At 43.6% G+C, this 19,473-nt stretch overlaps 1 protein-coding gene across 3 annotated transcripts in view; it reads left to right on the top strand.

The window, feature by feature from the left end:
- Rbsn (rabenosyn, RAB effector) overlaps nucleotides 1-19,473 on the top strand; it is a 30,657-nt gene that overhangs the window by 1,902 nt on the left and 9,282 nt on the right. For 2 of the 3 annotated variants that reach the window (XM_052174350.1, XM_052174349.1), the window contains 6 exons: nucleotides 5,082-5,394; nucleotides 9,520-9,660; nucleotides 14,337-14,437; nucleotides 15,290-15,335; nucleotides 15,434-15,595; nucleotides 17,952-18,193. In XM_052174350.1, the coding sequence (XP_052030310.1) occupies nucleotides 5,238-5,394; nucleotides 9,520-9,660; nucleotides 14,337-14,437; nucleotides 15,290-15,335; nucleotides 15,434-15,595; nucleotides 17,952-18,193 (849 nt within the window). In that variant the 5' untranslated portion in view covers nucleotides 5,082-5,237. Of the gene's footprint in view, nucleotides 1-2,093; nucleotides 2,313-5,081; nucleotides 5,395-9,519; nucleotides 9,661-14,336; nucleotides 14,438-15,289; nucleotides 15,336-15,433; nucleotides 15,596-17,951; nucleotides 18,194-19,473 lie in introns of those variants that run through there. The other variant, XM_052174348.1, reaches the window with a different exon arrangement.

Genomic DNA, 19,473 nt, shown 5'->3' with positions numbered 1-19,473 from the left:
ATAGAGACTGCCCATACGTTCTGTGACTCTAGAGAACCTAAACTAATACACTAATTATGAATATCCATTTCTTTAGTTCCTGGTTTTGTTTTTTTGGAGACAGGATTTCAAATAGCTCAGACCTTGTTCTCACTATGTAACAAGGCTTTCTTAAACTCCTGGTCCTCCAGCCAGTGCCTCTCAAGAACTCAAATTGCAAACGTGTTCTAACATGCCTAGAATGCTACTATCATTCTTAAAATATCAGTAGAGGGCTAGAGGTGCATCCCAGTGCCTGCCTAGTGTGTGAAAAGTTTCATTCCTAGTGCTTAAGAAATGAAAATACAACAGCAGCAGCCAATCCACTGATGTCCACAATTACCCATAAACTGCCCAGCATATTGCCATTGCTTTTGAAACAATTTCGTTTTGAGTGTGATGTTGGTTTTGTAGATGATGACAGGCTACATCATGGCTGAATTAAGAGGTCATTCTCTGACCTTAAATAATCCTGCTCATCAGATTCTGCCTCATTTTGGGCCTATGTGTGTATGGGGGGGGGGTGCCAAGGCAGAAGTTGGTGACAGGCAAAGCTAGACTTGCCTCTGGCATGTTGGCAAGAGTCCCTTTCTTTGCAGAGTGCAAAGTCTTAGAGAAAGCAGATTTGAGCTGCAGCTCAATGGTATAACATTTATCTAGCCTGTGTGAGACCTGAGTTCCAACTCCAGCACTGGAAAACAATAAAGCCCCAAACCAAACAGACACAAATAGTTACCAATTTGGAAATAACAGACTGCCTATTTGAAAGTTAACTTTCTGTGTGCATGTGGGAGAACTGAAGAGCAGAAGACAAGGAACACATTCAGAGTTACAAAGTAAGGTTTTTCTGGAGGCAGGAGCTCCGGTCTATGGAGCCCTAGGAGTCAATGCTCTGTACTCAATGCTGTCTCCAAGTTGGGAGCCCCAAATGCCTAAGTGCTGAGCTGAGGAGCTACAGTAAGGAGCCTAGGCCAAGAGACCGGCTGGAGAGGGCATCACTTCATTTCATCTGCACAAGGAGATAGAGACTGTGACCACCTTCGGACAATCATTCCTAGAGTCACATGGGAATGGGTCCAGAGCCACAGCCATGCTAGGCTGAGATAAAGGCAGGAGGGATGAAGGTCACACTTTCTGGCTCCAAAGTCCCGGATCTTATCTGAAGCTCCTGCTTCTGGAGCCCAGGTTACTGCAGTCTAGACGGTGTGCTGCCTATAAAGCAAACAGACCTCAGTAACCGATGAGTCTGTCTCTGTACCCCGTGGCGATGGCATGGTGCAGCTAGGTGCAGAGACGACGGATCTGCCATATTGTCTTTTGTAAACGCCACTTATTTTGCATCTAGCTACCTGCATACCTTTTTATGCTTTTTGAGATGGAGTCTCATGGATCCCAGTCTGGCCTTGAGTTTGCTAAATAGTTGAAAATTACCTTAAACTTGTGGTCCTCCTGCCTCCATCTTTAGAGTGTTGTGGTTACCGGCATGGGCATGTGGTGGTGATTGAGTCCCAACCAGGACCAATTGAGCCAATTTCCAATCCCCGACTTCTCAATGTCTCTACTCTCCTTGGCTCAATTCCACGTCTTTCTGTCTCCTTGGTGTGCTGAACATGACTTAGTCTCTCATACTCAGAAACTTTAAACATAAATTTAAACAAAATTTTGTATGTGTGTTTCGCCTGCATGTTTGTGCACCATATGTGCAGAGCCCGTGGAAACCAGAAGAGGGCATATAGGTAGCAGGCAAGATATTCAAACCTAGGTCCTTTGGAAGAACAGCAATTTTATTATTAAGGCATCGCTCCAAAAATCTCAGAAACCTTTTAATGGTCTCTGAATAACGTTCTTAGTGCTCAGGCACATTAAGAGCCAAAGCCTCAGTTTTCCTACCTATAGGGTGGGTGAAGGGCGAGTGATAGGCTTCACAAAGCCTGCTGTGTGTTGCTAGGACCAGAGAGAACTTCGGGGTTACCACGTCCCACCTCCTCCTACTGGGCACCCCCTTGTTGCGGCAGCGCATGCGCAGCATCCTCTTCTTTCCAGGTTCAATACACTCGAGGACTCGGCGCTCGACCGCCGTGTGTCAGTCTGTCTTCCGGTTTTTGCCCAGCGCGCCTGCCGAGCGCCGAGCCGCCGATGGCGATGGCTGCCGCAGGTTTCTGAGGAATCTCGCAGGCCGGCGTTCGGGACCGGAGGTGGAGAGTAGGCTGCCCGCTGCCTGTGGGAAGCCGCAGGGAGAGAGAAAGGGTGTCGCCCTGCTCCGAGCCGCCACAGAGAGCGCAGTGGTGGCTGAGGTGGGTGTGACGTGTGGTTTGAGATGACGATGCGGTCGGGAGATGAGGCTTTGCGGGCCTCAGCGGCGGGTCTCTTCCCGCGACGTGTGTGGCGCCCGCAGAGTCTTGTCCCCCGGGTGCGCGTGACCGTACGGACCTCTACAGTGCCCCTGGCTGGGTTTTTCAATCCAGTCTGGATGCGCGAGTTTGCACAACTGGGCTTCTGGTTGCGGCATCGATTTCGGTGGTTTGTGGTGGCGCATAATTAAGAGACTTTATGTTAGGGTCCCCCACTTCATTCACGGAACTCTATTATCCCCCTCTCCTGTGTGTGTGTGTGTGTGTGTGTGTGTGTGTGTGTCATATACTGCGCCAGACCACCGAGTTCTCGTGCTGATGGCGAAAATCACAGGCTCTCCTCACTGGCTGCGGTCTTGTATTATTTAGTCACTTCACTTGTGTGCAGGCAGGGGCACCCCAGGCAGCTGTTGTGAGGGCATCTTGGCCGGAGCCTGCCTTGAGTAAGGGGCGTTTCTCCAGGGTGAGAATTGAGCTGCGATGTGTGGATGGGTGGATGGGTGGATGGGGACGACTTCTGTTTGACTTTTTCTTAAGGATGAGTGTAGGCGGGGAGGAGTCAGCCAGCCCTCACATCCAGAGGATCCTGTCAACCACTGGCTGGGCAGAGAACCGGTCGGACCTGGCACTGGCTGTTTAAGTGATGCCTCAGCTGCTTTTCTGGACGGGTTTGCATGTGTGTAATCTCTAGATTTATTTATTTAGTCTCAAGACAGGCTCTCACTATGTACCTATGCCTGGCCTGGAACTTAATGTAAAACTGGCCTCAAACTCACAGTTATCTGTCTCTGCCTCCCAGAGTGCATGTATAACCACGCCTGTCAGATTTCTTTTTTTCCCTTTTCTTTCTTTTTCTTTTTTCTTTTCTTTTCTTTCTTTCTTTTCTTTTTTCTTTTTTTGGTTTTTCGAGACAGGGTTTCTCTGTGTAGCCCTGGCTGTCCTGGAACTCACTCTGTAGACCAGGCTGGCCTTGAACTCAGAAATCCGCCTGCCTTTGTCTCCCAACTGCTGGGATTAAAGGCGTGTTCCACCACTGCCCGGCTCTTCAGATTTCTTAATTAAGGGAAACAACAGGCACCTAGTGTCCTGTTTGTTTATTTTCTGAGTTGCTGTCACCCTTCACCTTTGAGGACCAGATGGTACCCTCCTCTGTGTCCTCTGCAGCACACCACAATTCTATCTACAAAAGCTCTCCCACTGCATGCTGTGATATGTGGCCTCCAGGTCTTGGAAACAGATTTCTTTGCTTCTGTGAAATGATTTTATCCTTGTTCTCAATGGTTAGGAGTCTTTCAAGGTCACATTAACAGTGACTTTGCTGTGGTCCAATAAGACCGAAAATTTAAGTTATTAAGCCCTGAAATGTTTAAATATCAGGTTATTCTGTTGAAGTGCAGAGAACAACAGGCGTGCTGCCCCACTGTTCTAACTTATAAAATATAGTAAACACATCAATTCACTATAAATGCAAAGTATAATTTTAATTAATTTTTATCCATTCATTCATCTAAAACTAAGAGACAGTTTGCTATGTTGGCCAAACTGGTTTTGAATTCCTAGATTCAAGTGAAGATCCTTCTGCCTCAACCTTTTCAAAGTGCTGCACTGATTATTTTATTCTTTTTTTTTAAATCTTAATTAAAAATACATTTATTTTGTGTGAAGGGGCACGCATATGTCAGAGTGTGTGGAGGCTAGAGGACAACTTTTGGAAACATATTCTTTCCTTCCACTTTTATTTAGTTCTGATAATTAAACTCCGGGTAGGTGACAAGTGCCTTTACACTGAGCTATATCTGTCTGGCTTGATTTTTTTTTTTTTTTAATATTCCTCTTTAAGGGAAAGTTGAAAGTTTTTTTTTTTTTGTTTGTTTGTTTGTATTTGTTATTTTTCTTTTTGGTGTTTAAAAATAACATTAACTTTTTTTTTTTAAATATTTTACGTGTATGTATGATGCCACTTCCTTTCCTTTTTAAATTATTTTGTGCGTGTATGATGTGTGCACAGTTAGGTGTAGTATATCTATATGAAGATCAGAGGACAACCTTTGGGAGTTGATTTTCTGCTTCTACCTTTCGGATGGTCCTAGCAACCCAACTTAGAGGATGCGCGTTGCCCACTGAATGGCATGCACTACCTATCTTGCCAGGTCTTGTTTCAGTTTCTTGAAACAGAATGTCACTGTGAAGCCCAGGCTGGCCTCTAACTCAGGTTCCCCCTGACTCTGTCTCCACCTCCAGAGTGCTGTTATTATAGTCACAAGCCACCACACTTAGCTTCTGGCCTTTGTATTTCTAGCACATGTGCTGAACAACTACCAAGAGCTCAATATATGTGGCAGAGTAAAAGTACTATTCATTGATAAGTATGTTACATATTTTCCTCAGTGACTAAAATGACGTGGAAATCATGGTGTTGGCTGTGTTGGTGGTTTAAGCCTGTAATTCCACAAGTCTAAAGCAAGTGCCCCAGGATCCTGTTTGCTTCTCTGTACGACTCTACTTCCCGCTTCATTGATTTACCAGTGTGTTCTGTGCTGTTCTCAAATCTTGGGTTTTATCTTGGTCTAAGGATTTGAGAAACAGTTCGTTTTCAAGAACTTGTACCAAACATTAATCTTGTTACAAGCTTGTGCCTTTGTTGAACTGTGGGAAAAACAGAAACCTTTTGTTTGCTGCTTATTTGCTTCAATTGACATTTGTTTTTCTTAGATTCCTTCTGCTGAAGAGAGGAAATCTCATCCAAGGCCACAATGTCACTTCCCAATTATCCGAGTGCTGCCTACTCAAGCTAACACTGCCAGAATCCTGCTCCCTTGGGAGGAATCAAGCTGACTTGGCATGAGGTTCCTGCCTTCCTGGGGTTGAATGAACACAACTATGGCGTCTCTTGATGACCCAGGGGAAGTGAGGGAAGGCTTCCTGTGCCCTTTGTGCCTGAAGGACCTTCAGTCTTTCTATCAACTTCAGTCACATTATGAGGAAGAACATTCGGAAGATCGTGATGTCAAAGGACAAATTAAAAGTAAGAAGCAAGGGTCTTTCTTATTTCATTCTATTAAAGAGACCTTAATTAATGGAATAGAATTATAGGCTTTCATATTCCTACTTGGTTATGATCTGATAATAATAGTAGCAAGCAGATATCTAATGCTTGTGTTCTGCATAGTTGATTCTCTGTGTATTTATTTACCTGTTTTGTTGTTGTTTTGAGACCAAGTCTCTATGTAGTCCAGGCTGTCATAGAGCTTGCTATGTAGACCAGGCTGAGTCTCACAGAGATCTGCCCACTTCTGCCTCCTGAGCGCTGAAAGTTAAAGGCATACACCACCAGGCCTAGTCCTTATTTATCTTATTTAATCTACATGACAGCTATGCTACTGTGAGTTTTATTTTGCTAGCTAGGATACCAGACTCAGAGAGATTACTTAGCTGACCTGAAGTCACACAAATGGAGTAAGCCTAACTTTAAGCTAACACATTTACCACTGTGATCTGCTATCTCTAACTAGATTACTCAGAATCTTTTGCCTTCAGCTGGGATGGTTTGGGCAATAATGCTTATCCTCCTCTAAAAAAGTAGAGGCCTAATACACACCATTTGTCTGTCACTAATTTAAACCTTCCTACCATCTTTCCTTTGCGGAGCTAGACCCTGCCATCCACAGCCCAGAAAAGGAATGTAACAGTTGAAGGCAAAGAAAAGTAACTCCCCAATTTTTTTTTAAAAAGCTTCCAGCTGGGCATTGGTGGCGCACGCCATTAATCCCAGCACTTGGGAGGCAGAGGCAGGCAGATTTCTGAGTTCGAGGCCAGCCTGGTCTACAGAGTGAGTTCCAGGACAGCCAGGGCTACACAGAGAAGCCCTGTTTTTTTTTTTTTGGGGGGGGGGGGAGCTACCAATTATAGAGAGAAATCTTCAAAGGTAATGTTGACTGTCCCTAATGTTCCTCTGGAGCTCACTGCCCTAGTGAGCTAAGTCACATCTCTCACTAAGCTAAGTTGCATCTCCCAGTTGGTAGCATTTCTGGAGGCCACAAGAGATGGAGTGTGGGCACTAGATTTATAATCTATACTGGGTGGAAAGAAGGACTGAACCACTAGATTTTCTAGAGCACTCTGTCCTCCAGACAGATAACTCTCTTGCTTCTTATAATCAAATATTTGACCCTGGATTTCCATATTCCATTTTTCAGTTCATTTAAAAAAAAAAAGATCTGGGCAGTGGTGGCACATGCCTTTGTCTTTAATCCTAGCATGCTGGGGGCAGAGACAGGTAGATCACTGAATTCAAAAACAGCCTGGTTTACAGATTAAGTTCCAGGACAGAGCAACCCTGTTGAATATCAACTTAACATTAGTTGCAACTTTTATACAAAGAAATGGTGAAGTCAGATGTTTTAGAGTCCTCAGAGCTGTGATTGTCCAGAAACTCCTGACTATAGACACTGAAGCAGAACCAGGAACTGCTAAGAGAGTACAGGAAAGGGTGGTGCTTTGTAATGTTTGCAGTTTCTTTCATATGCATTGTCATGTCACTTGACTCTCCCAGGAACCCTTCTGAAGTATACTTGGTGTCATTTTATACATAAGTGTGGCTCAGAAATGTCCAGTAATATTTCCAAAACCACACAGCAGTGGCAAAAATAGGCATGGAACCCATATGTTCTACCACCTGGAGGTCCAGTGCAGCTTTTTCTACAGGCATTGCCTATGGTGAAAGGCCCTCCATTCTGATTACAGAATACATTGCAATTTCCAGAAGGGTTGGGGAGGAGGAGTGGGGGAGAAACCCCCAAACAGATTACCTAAACTTCCTGTGAACAACCAAAGAGTTTTCAAAGAGTTTCCTATCCTGGCATTGCTGACCTCAGTCATACACCATGCTTCTCAGAAGCCTGGTTAGGCCATCCTGCAGAAAGGTTAGAGGTGTCCTTGGGCTTCCATGGTAACATTTTACTTTTTAAATTATTATGTTTATTTTGTGGATATGGATGTTTTGCCTGTCTGTGTATGTACTGCTTGTATGCCTGGTGTCCACGGTGGCCAAAAGACAGTACTGAATGTCTTAGAACTGGAGTTGCAGATAGTTGTGGATGCTGTGACTTGAACTCAGGTCCTTTGAAGTGAAGCAAATGCTCTTAACTATTAAGCCACCTCTCCAGCCCCTTACAGGGACTTCCTCCTCCTCTTCCCTCTTTTCCTCCTCCTCTTCCTCTTCCTTCTTTTTTAAAGAACTGTTTATGTATTTATGTAGATATTGGCAGACAGCATCAGACAGTTGTGAGATGCCATGTGAGTGCTGAGAATTAAACTTGGGACCTTTGGAAGAGCAGTGAGTGCTCTTAACCATGATGAAGCCATCTCACCAGCCCAGAAACGTTCTTAAGAGGGAAAATTGAAGCCTGTTTAAAGAATGCTAAAATAAATCTAGGAAATATACATAGCATGAAATGCTTCTTAGAAAGAGACTTATGAAGGTCTTCCAGGGTGAGCCTTTTGCAGAGTTGGTCATGGCTCAGAGCGATTGCCAGGTTACCGCTTCCACACAAAAGGAAAAAAATCTTGTTTTTAGTTTTTTTGTTTCTAACTTAGAAGAACCCATATTCCTTTACTACTAATAGTAATTTTGTTAGTTAAGATGAATTCCTTTTTTTTTTTTGTTTCTGGTTCCGTACTTTTTTTAATTACATTTCTATAAGTGTATGATGTGGATACATTTACTATGGCAGTGTGTGGAGATCAGAGTACAACTTGTGATAGTTGGTTCTCTCCTTACACCATGCCAGTCCTGGAGATCAAGCTCAGGAAGTCAGGTAATGGCTATAAGCATTACCTGCTGAGCCATCTGGAAGGCCCCATTTTTTGTTTTGTTTTTGACAGAGTGTCTTATAGTATCCCAGGCTGGCCTCCCAGGCTGGCCTCTAACACAATGGAGGATGTCCTGGTACTGATCCACCTGCCTCCACTTACAGATCCTTGGATTACAGGTATGCCTCATATGTCCTGCTTGGGTAGAATTCTTAGCTTGTTTTCTGTGCTTTAGTAGTCCTACTAGAGGCAGAAGGAGATGCGGGTTAGAAGTTGGCCTAAGGCCAGGCGGTGGTGGCGCATGCCTGTAATCCTAGCACTCAGGGAGGCAGAGGCCGGCGGATTTCTGAGTTCGAGGCCAGCCTGGTCTACAGAGTGAGTTCCAGGACAGCCAGGGCTATACAGAGAAACCCTGTCTTGAAAAAAACAAATCCAAAAAAAAACCAAAAAAAAAAAAAAAAAAAAAAAAAAAACCCCAAAAAAAACAAAAAAAAAAAAAAAAAAAGAAGAAGCTGGCCTATACTACATAGGGTGACCTTGTTTCAAGAGGAAGTAAGAAAATAGAAAAGATTGATGCAGAAGCTTTTTGAAAGCCCTTTAAAAAACAATTCATCTCTCCGTTTGGTTTGTTGATTCTTCACATTTTTATGCTATTTATTTAATTTATTTTGAATAAGGTCTCTCTGTATAGCTCTGGCTGGCCTGAAACTCACTATGTAGATCAGTATGTCCTTAAACCCACAGAGATCTGCCTGCCTCTGCCTTCTGAGTGCTGGGACCATAGGTGTGTGCCATCATACCCATAGGGGTTTGGAAATCGCTTACATTTATTCATCTGTTTTGTGTTGGTTGGGGCATGTGCCATGGTGCGTATGTGGAGGTCAGCAGACAATTTACTGGAGTTCTTTCCTGTCATTTGGGTTCTGGTGATTAAACACAGGTCTTCAAGTTTGGTGGCAAGTGCTTTTTACCTGCTGAGCTATTTTACTGGCCTCTTGGAGGCAGTTTTATTTTATTTATTTTTTTAAAGATTTATTTATTATTATATGTAAATACACTGTAGCTGTCTTCAGACACACCAGAAGAGGGCAGCAGATCTCATTATGGATGGTTGTGATACTGTGAAGTTGACAGCCAAGATTAGTCTTCACGCCCCTCTTCTGCCATCCTCTCTATCCCTTCCCTCTCCCACTGAACCCCTTCTTGCCAACAGGCCACCCTCCTTACTTACTGCTGTATTTTTTTTGAGATCTGAATATTCTTGTGCATTTTAAAAATAAGGTTGATTATCTTTATAAAATCCTGGGCTCATTTATGCTATTTGTTTTATTTCTTCAAGATCTTGTTCAGAAGGCTAGGAAAGCAAAGAACAGGTTGTTGAAACGAGAAGGAGATGATCGAGTGGAACCAGCGACCCAAGGATACGAATCTTTCAGTTATGGTGGGGTTGATCCTTACATGTGGGAACCTCAAGAGCTTGGTAAGAACATTTATTAATTCATTCAATGCTTATGAGATATCTACTCTGTTTTAGGTAATATGTTTTTTCAATTTTAAAATTTTATTTTATAATCTCTCTTTCCCTCCCTCCCCTCCTTCCCCCTCTCCCCTCCCCTTTTTCTCCCTCTCTCCCTCTCTCCCGCTCTCCCACCTCTCCCCTCAAGGAACAGATAGAATATGTTCCTGGTAGTTCAAAAATGGCTGTATCAAGACTGAAAGGTGGGCTGGGCAGTGGTAGTGCACACCTTTAATCCCAGCACTTGGGAGGCAGAGGCAAGAGGATTTCTGAGTTCAAGCCTGGTCTACAGAGTGAGTTCCAGGACAGCCAGGGCTACACGGAGAAACCCTGTCTTGAAAACAAACAAACAAAAAAGACTGAAAGGTGGGCTGGTGAGATGGCTCAGCACTTAAGAGCACTGACTGCTCTTCCAGAGGTCCTGAGTTCAATTCCCAGCAACCACATGGTGGCTCACAACCATATATAGGGGACATTGATGCCCTCTTCAGGCAGGCAGATGTATATGCAGCATAGCACTCATACATTAAATAAGTAAAAAAAAAAATTTTTTTTAAGTTAAGATGGAAAGACTGAGGATCGGGTAGTTGTTAGTCTCTGCAGTCACAGTCTGATGGATTCCTGGAGAGCTACTGCTCTTCAGTCTGTGTTGGAATCCTGAAGAATTTGGATTTAGTACCTGCTGCAGCAACAGGGTGGATGCCTTTGCCTTTGAGATTGAGATCAAACAGACTAAAAAGTAAAATTCTTCTTCCACAGTCTTTTATGTGGGCTGCCACAAGAAGATGGGTCCCAGATTTAGGACAGATCTTGTTTCAAATAATCTAAGAAAATTCCTCACAGGAGTGCCTAGCAGCTTGGAGTTTAGTTGATTCAGATACTGTGAAGTTGACAGCCAAGATTAGTCTTCACGCCCCTCTTCTGTCATCCTCTCTGATTCCTTCCCTCTCCCCCTGAACCCCTTCTTGCCAACAGGCCACCCTCCTACTTTAACTGTTTCAGGTAATGTTCTAGGAGCTGACTGAGAGCATTAGTAAGCCCTCAGGGATAAGCATCTTAATGGCCTTATGTCCTGCTAAGGAGGGAAAATGGAAGGGGAAGAGTTGAGGTCTCTTTAAGTTAAGCACTGTGGTAAATGCTATGTATGTGTGCCTTCCTTTGAGTATCCCTGTTTCTGGCAACCTGCTGAGGTTCAAATAGTTGCTAAACTATAGCAGCAAAGTGTCATCATTCTGGGGCTCTCTTTTGTCAGCCTAGCCTCAGACTGCATTACAGATCTGTCTCCTTTCAGGTTACCTAACAAGTGAGAGGCACTTTGCAGCTTACTTTCCTGATGTGCATAATCACAACTTCACTTACCTAGTTACTTTTTAAACTGGAATAGAACCTGAAGACTTAGCAAGTGCTGTGCTGCAGAGATGCGTCCCCAGCTCTGCCCCCCCCCCCCTTTTTTTTCTTTTGACATTTTTGACATGAGGTCTCACTATATGTAGTCCTGGCTGTCCTAGAACTCACGATGTAGATCAAGCTGGCTTAGAACTCCGAGATTTGCCTGCCTCTGCCTCCTGAGTGCTAGGATTAAAGGGCAGACCCACTATGCCTAGCTTCTACTCTATTTTCGAATTGATAAAAATAGTCTAACATTTCTTGTGATTGTTTTAAAGATTTATTAACTATATATAAGAACACTGTAGACACCAGAAGAGGGCATCAGATCCCATTACAGATGGTTGTGAGCCACCATGTGGTTGCTGGGATTTGAACTCAGGACCTTCGGAAGAGCAGTCAGTGCTCTTAACCGCTGAGCCATCTCTCCAGCCCTCTTATGATTATTCAGTCTTGTGAATAATCTAAACAACTTTCCCGCCATCCCCCAACAAAACTCAAAACATTGAATTAATATACTTAGAATGACACTTTTTTTTTTTTTAAATTGAGACTGGAACTTACTATGTAGCCTTGACTGTCATAGAACTCCCTTTGTAGAACAGGCTTGAACTCACAGAGATCTGCCTGCTGATGCCTCTCAAATGCTGAAATTAACAACATGCACCATCATGCCTGGCTGGATTACTTGGCTTTAAAAATTGAATTATATATATAGTAATTACATATCAATAAAGCTGTTAACAAAAATATGTCATATACTGAACTAAGTGTCTCATCTTACATATTATTTAGCTGTGGAATGATAACAATCACTAATTTTGTTTGCTGGAATTGAATCTCAGAGGTTTGGTAAGAAATTTTATTAATTTGTTTATTTGTTTATTCAGTACTTATTGAGCATCTGTGTGCCTCATCCATGCTGAGTATGTACTCTGATATTGGGGTACATAACTAGCCCAATAAAGTACTTTCTATCCATGAAGTGGATAAGTAATGCTTCTTTTCATAGTGGATTACTTTAATTCCATATTCAGACCCCTTGTGAGATGGCGTATTTTGACTGCTATCACACACATGGCATGCCCAGACACAGATACACACACACACACACACACACACACACACACACACACGGCATGCTCAGACACAGATACACACACACACACACACACACACACGAAATTAATAAAAACAAATCTTAAAACAAATACATGAGAAAACTAAGGCCCTAAGAAAGGAAAAGTCACTTACTAGGGTCACTGATTGCATCTTTATTAATACCACTGGAGAAGGTGGTATTGAATCCTAGAACTGTGTTCAGTAGCCACTAGCTGTATGTTGCTACTGAAATTACATTAATGAATCAAACAAAACTTACACGCACTTCAGCTGTGCAGTATCCCTCTGTGGTCAGTGGCTGCTCTGTGAGTGTACAAAACCATTTTTATCACTGTCAAGAAAATGGCTTTATAAATAAAGCTGTTCTTACATGACTTTCTGGGGACCTGTCAAAGAAACATCTGTTCACTTCAAATAAGGGTGCAGACAGAGCAAAGAAAGTTCCCACCAGTCCAGTTTGGACTCATTATTAATTTTTAAATTGTGTGTGTCTGTGTGTGAGTGTGTGCACATATGTCTCCAGTTGCCTGTGGGGTTCAGAACAGGGTATTAGAATACCTAGAGTTGGAGTTATAGGTGCTGGGAACTGAACTTGGGTCCTGCAAGAGCACGGCGTGCTCTAAACTCCGAAACCCTCTTTTAGTCTACAGCAAAGTCACTGCAAAGCTGGATTCAGAGCACTGCCTAGGGTTGAAGCAGTAGTGGCGGCTGTAGGTTCAGATGACATGAGGCACAGACAAAACCGATGGTGTCCCATGCTTACATGTTTCATGCCCTTGTTCCCATTAGGGATTCTGCTGGTCTCAGAAAGCAATGTCTAGCCATAGGAAGGATGGCCTGTTTTGCTGCAGTCTGACACACAATGGCTTACTGTAAAATGGAGTTACTCTGGTCAGGATTCAGAGATCTATTCCCACTACAGATATTTATCAGCAATTATGAATTACATGTGAAAGCTGATTAGAAGCATAAAGGAGAAATTTCAGACAAGCAAATTTTACTACTTTGTGATAGATTATTTTCTAAATGCCACAGTCCTAATTGCTAGAGTGGTTTTCTGATTAACCTGCCCAATTCAACAATGGAAAGAAATGCAAATTGTGGATGGTCAAATAGAAATTTTAGAAGTTATTATTTATAATTATTCCCTAAGACTTCTAGACTAAAATTTAGAAACGGTGTATGATTAGGAAAGATAGACATGGATGAGTAAGAGTACAGTGTGGAGATGGTTCATAGAGGCTTCACACAAGTACAGTGCAGCTATGGTACAGCACGGGAACCATAAGGAAAGATGTAGTGTACTCTTTAAATTGCCAGGCAAGTAGGATTTAAGTGTCCTCACTACAAAAAAGTTAGTGGAGTAATGTATGTTTCAGATGTTTCAGATACACTGAGGTCAAATACTACCTGGTTCCATTTGTATCGGGAACATTTCTGCTAGGTCTTAGATGCTAAACTAAGTAAGGAAAGTATCCATTTAACTGTACTAAGGGTATATATATTACCACTTACTGGTCCCCTGCCCCCATTTTGAGAAGGGTTTATTATTATTGTTACTATTATTGTTGATAATAGTAGTAGTAGTAGTAGTAGTAGTAATTATTTTGATTTCTCAAGATTTCTTTGTTTAGTCCTGCCTATCCTGGAACTCATTATATAGATCAGGCTGCCATCAAACTCAGATCTGCCTGCTTCTGCCTCCTGCTTCCTGGGACTAAAGGTGTGAGCTGTCGCCACCCCCCTCCAACACTACCCCCAATTTTGCCTCTAGCCCCTGCTTTTGAAAAGGGACTCTTTATATTTTGATAAAAAAGCTACATTGTATTAAGTCATAAAAGTAGTCAAGTGACTCGTCTAAAGTATGTATATAGTAGAACTAAAATTTGAGCTCAGGCTCACTCTCATAAGAACTTATTTGCTATGCTTTGAGGTCTCTCATGTTGTACTTTGGGTCTCCAGGAGCCAGGGTTAACATTTTAATGAAATTCCTTTCATCTCCTTTCTAGTTAATAAAATTTTGGTAAGGTTCTAGAATCCTGATTTTTTTTTTTTTATTTCTTTTACAATTCATTGAAGATCTAGAGAGCCTCCATCATAATTGCTAACACTTATCTTCTCTTCCCCTTTAGGTGCTATGAGAAGCCATCTTTCTGACTTCAAAAAACATCGTGCTGCAAGAATTGACCACTATGTTGTTGAGGTCAATAAATTAATAATTAGGTTGGAAAAGGTAAGTTTTGTGGTTTTATTTTATAAGTACATATTTTGTAGAAATCCCAATTTTTGTAGCACATATGTAAGTGATGAGTGTCTGATTCTGAGAGCTGCAGAGGACATTGAGGGCAGCGGGTCTGGCTGGCCTCCCTGAAGTGAATGGCTTACGCTGATAGACTTGCTAAGCGCCCAGCGCCCCTTTTATGCCCATAACCTCCACTTGCTACGGTAGAACTTCTGGAGTTGTCCCAGGTAGTAACTCAGTGGGCACAGTGTGTAATGTCATTTGATAATAATACAAAAGCGGTGCTCAGCTCTGAGTATCAAGTCGGGGCTATGGCTAGTGTGTGTCTAGGGTAACCTTTCTTATCCTGTAGTGCTCGAGTATATTTGCAGCACTACCATGATTGGCTTGCACTCTGACCCTAGATACACTTGCTGTGTGTCAGGATTGTGGAGCATTTGTAGGTATAGTCCTCTTTTTTACTTTTGTGGTGTCCCAGCAAACACTCTGCCACCAACTAAGTCCCAGACCAGGGACGTTCTTTATGTGGACTTGGACAGAAGTGTGTGGCCAGTCTTATTTTCTTGGAAGACTGGAAAGTCAGGAGTTCCCCATTGATTTCAGTAGCTCCCATACCCTACCCTGTCCACCTGTTTATTGGTGACACTGGGAAATGACAAGAGATTCCTTCTGGATATGAAACTAATATTTCCCTAATGAAATTGTTTTGAGAACTAGGGTTGGGGTTGACCAGTGAGCCCTAAGAAATTTGAACATACATTTCCTGCTGAGTATGAGAGGCAAAAAATATAAAGAATGTCCCTCAGCTGATTGACTCCATTTGGCCTGTGTTTTCCTGCTTAGCTTACTGCATTTGACAGAACAAATACTGAGACCTCAAAGATTAGAGGTAAGTCTAGACCTTTGTTCATGATCAGTCCTATTTGGCTTTCTCCCTGAAAACAACTTAAGAATGCTGAGCTGCCTTTTTTTGTTTTTCTTCCAAAGCAATAGAAAAGTCCGTGGTGCCTTGGGTCAATGACCAGGATGTTCCTTTCTGTCCAGACTGTGGGAATAAGTTCAGCATCCGGAACCGCCGTCACCACTGCCGCCTCTGCGGGTCTATCATGTGCAAGAAGTGTATGGAGCTCATTGGCCTGCCTTTGGCAAGTAGGTGATGTGGCTGTAGGCTTTGGGACCTGATCTCTTTTGGGACTAGTGAGTGTGCCTAGGCCCTTGGGACCACTTGTTTAATTAATGGCCCATAGAGTCTTTCTTCATCTACTCGTTGAGTTCCTTAAGCTCACTACAGCCTAGACACTGTGTTAGAGCCCAAGGATATAGTGGTCTGACACAGGCTGGTGGGATTTTTGTTTTTGTTTTTTCTTTTTTTTCAGAAAAGGGTGTTAGATCTCCTGGAACTGGAGTTACAGATAGTTGTAAGCTATTAAATGGGTTCTGAGAACTGAATCTGGGTCTTCTGCAAGAGTAGCAAGCACTCTTAACTGATGATCTATCGCTCTTGTCCTGAGATTTTTGTGTTTTGTTCTTGTTTTTTGAGACAGGATTTCTCTGTGTTGCCTTGGCTGCCCTGGAACTTGATCTGTAGACTAAACTGGCCTCCAACTCAGAGATTTGCCTGTCTCTGCCTTCCAAGTGCTGGGATTAAACGTGCGTACCACCACCATCTGGCCCTGAGATTTTTTTTTTTTTCTAAAATCTAAAAGGATTAGATAGTAACTATTTTAGACTTTGTAAGGCACACATGGTCTCTTCCCATTCTTATTTTTTTTTTAAAAAAAAGGAGCAACTTCTTAACCCATCTGGGTAGATGCACACTTGGGAGGCAGAATCAGAAAGTACCAGGCATGGTTAATATTAGCCTGGGCTACATAGTGAAACTTGGTCTCAAATTAAAACCAAAGATGGGCAGTGGTGCACGTTTCTTTAATCCCAACACTTGGGAGGCAGAGGCAGGTGGATTTCTGAGTTTGAGGCTAGCCTGGTCTATAGAACAGCCAGGGCTGTACAAAGAAACCTTGTCTCAAAAACCAAAAAATAAAAAAAATAAAAAAGTAAAACCAAATGAGCAAATATAAAACAACCCAGGGTTAGTGGCTCCTGCCTGTAACCTCAGCATATGGGAGGCTGAGGCTGAAGAACTGTCATTAAGTTTGAACCTGGCCTACAGTGTGAGATGATCCTGACTCAAACCAAAGTGAAAAATCGTACAAAGCATACTTGGTGTAAGAGCCGTACAGAAACATGTGGAGGCTAGAAGGGCTTACAAGTGGTATTTGAACTTTTCTGGTGTGTAAGGTATAACCTGTTTCCTTAAGGAACTCAGGATCTAGCAGGGGAGATAGAGATTCACAATTGCTTCTTAAAGGAGAGGTGGAGCAGCTCTTTGTCACCTTTGCCTAGAAGTGCAGGTGAGGGTTTTGGAAGAAGTTTTGTAAAATGAGCAGAGTGCCTGTCCCTCTCTATAAAATCTCCCTGTCATACAGAAAGACTAGTGTCATGGAAAGTTCGAAGCACCATGGAGGCTCCGGTGAAGGGAAGCATGGATGCTCAGGGTCTGCAGGTGATGTCAGAGAAACCTTGACAGAGAATGGTTGTAAGGGGCGTGGGGAAGGTGGTGTTCTAGGGCTGGAAGTGCAGGAAGACGAGATACTGCAGGACTTTGTGAGTCAGCTGCTCACGCATGGCTGGTGGAAGGCTAGGGTGCAGCTCAGTGAAAGAGTACCTGCCTCGCATGGTCAGGAGTCCGGGGTCCGTTGGGCACCCCAAAGAGTTCTATTATCTGTACTCACCTGGCTATGAGGCCTGTGGACAAAGATGGGGGCAAAGTCACTTTTCCCTGTGTAGCTCTTGTGTCTCCTCACTTTGCCTTGATACTTTCCTTTCTCCTTGAGACCTACCTCCTTTCAGGACACTGTTCGCCTTTCTGCTCTTGGGCTTATTACCTGGGCAGTCTGTCAGGTGGCCTTGGTGGCTATGTTAGGGCTATGAGTGTAAGACACAGTTTCTACCCAACAGTTGCAGTTCCCAGGGCAGGCAGCTCTGTACATATGGGCATTGTACAGGAGAAAAGGGAATGTGCTCCAAATGGGAAATGGGAGATGATTTGAAGGGCAGATGTTTGCTTGTGGGAGCTGGGAAGGCATCCTAGAAAATGTGAGTGAGAACTGGATGTTAGGGGCTGGTAGGAGGGCTGCAAAGGTAAGTCTCTGGAGAATGTGAATTGTTTGGAGAAATGGGGCAAAGGAGTGTGGTATAGGTATGGGATGGCCAGGTTACTATCAGGCTTCTGAGCCTAAAAATAGGCTACCCAAGCTGTTTGGACTAATCGCTTCTTTCCCCACCATAGTCTCACCCCTGATGCTAGAGTAGGTTCTTCTTGTCCAGAGGTGAAGCCAGCCCTTCCTATTTCCCAAGTCACATCTGTAGCCTGAGGGCTACAGTTGCAGGTGTGGGGTAAGTGGCTGCTGAGGGCTCACTGCTACTTGTCTGTTGTGGTTTGTAGATAAGCTCACCAGTGCCAGCAAGGACTCCCTGAGTACCCACACCAGCCCCAGCCAGTCACCTAACAGTGTCCATGGCTCCCGCCGGGGCAGCATCAGTAGCATGAGCAGTGTCAGCTCAGTCCTGGATGAGAAGGATGATGACCGCATCCGCTGCTGCACACACTGCAAGGACACACTGCTCAAGCGAGAGCAGCAGATGGACGAGAAGGAGCACACGCCTGACATCGTGAAGCTCTACGAGGTGACACATACCAGGCAGATTTGGCCGTTTGCCTGCTTATAGATTCTAGAGAATGCTCTGGGAAGTTGTTCCCTTGAATCATTTCCTGTCTGAGGGCCATGGTTTGATTTCCTAATTAGGGCCCAGGGTGAGTCATAGAGCCATCCTGGGTGTGTAGTAGCAAACTTATTTTCCTAACTTCCCTTACCCACTTGAAAGGAAGAGGCCCAAGACAAGTGGGAAGGGCAGTTGTCCTATGCATGGCCAGGCTCTGTGGAGAAGACAGAGCTGAAGGTGTAGTAAGCCATGGGCTGCATGCGTCCTGGAGACCCACTTGGGAGTTTCAGTCTTTATCAGTTTGAGCTTCTATGTATTTTCAGGGCTTGTATGCCTTTTGCCTATCAGCTGAGTCTCTTCTGAGTCTCTGATGCCTTAGTCCTCATTGCCCCGTGATCCCAGAGCACCTACGTGGAGGCACACTGAGGATAAGAGGGTGTGGCCCTGTGGTAGGTTTCTTGCTGTAGGTTCCATTTCCAGTACATTTCTAAAATCAGTTGGCATGCAAGAAGAGAGTATGCAGCAAACATCTGGGTTGGACATGGTGTTATACCCCAGTAATCTCAGCACTTAGGAAGCAGATGAAGGTAGATCTCTGAGTTGATGACAGCCTAGTTTACATACCAACTTCCAGGCTAGCCAGGGCTACATAGTAAGGCCCTATTTAAAACAAATAAAAATAAATAAACAAAAGGGGAAAAAAGAAAACACCTCAGGGGACAAGGCTAGGTGAGCCTCCTAATGACATGTCACTGTGGGCTGAGGAGAACTAGTCTGGGAGACAAATGGGGAAGTGAAGGATACTGGGAACTGGGGATCATCCTGGGCAGAGAAAGCTACTTGAGCAAAACTCTTAAACAAGGAAGAATGTATTTTCTCAGTGATCACTGAATGGCCACCAAACATCTCTGCAGGTCATGATGGCTGCTTCGGTTCCACCTTATAAGTATCAATCACTGCCAGAGGTTGTGTCAAACCAGTTCTGAGCTGCAGCTGTAGCTATCCTCTCTCCTGCATGAAGTTTATGACCTGGTATCTCTTTTGTAGCTAGCCATTATGCATACTTATCTATCCTTTGAAGGAAGCCTTGGCAGTGCCATGCACTGTTACCATTAGCTGGCATCACCTGGCAGAGAGCACAGTGACTGATTTCCTCTTCCCTGTCTAGACACATTGTACTCTGAAAGGCTGCCTCTCACATCTGGTCAGAAGGTTCACCCTGTATTTCCTTCCTGTAAGATTTT

This window comes from Apodemus sylvaticus, chromosome 2 (genome assembly GCF_947179515.1).
Source record: "Apodemus sylvaticus chromosome 2, mApoSyl1.1, whole genome shotgun sequence".
Lineage (NCBI taxonomy): Eukaryota > Metazoa > Chordata > Mammalia > Rodentia > Muridae > Apodemus > Apodemus sylvaticus.
The sequence above is the reverse complement of the archived record's forward strand: the minus strand, read 5'-3'. Positions and strand labels throughout refer to the sequence as shown.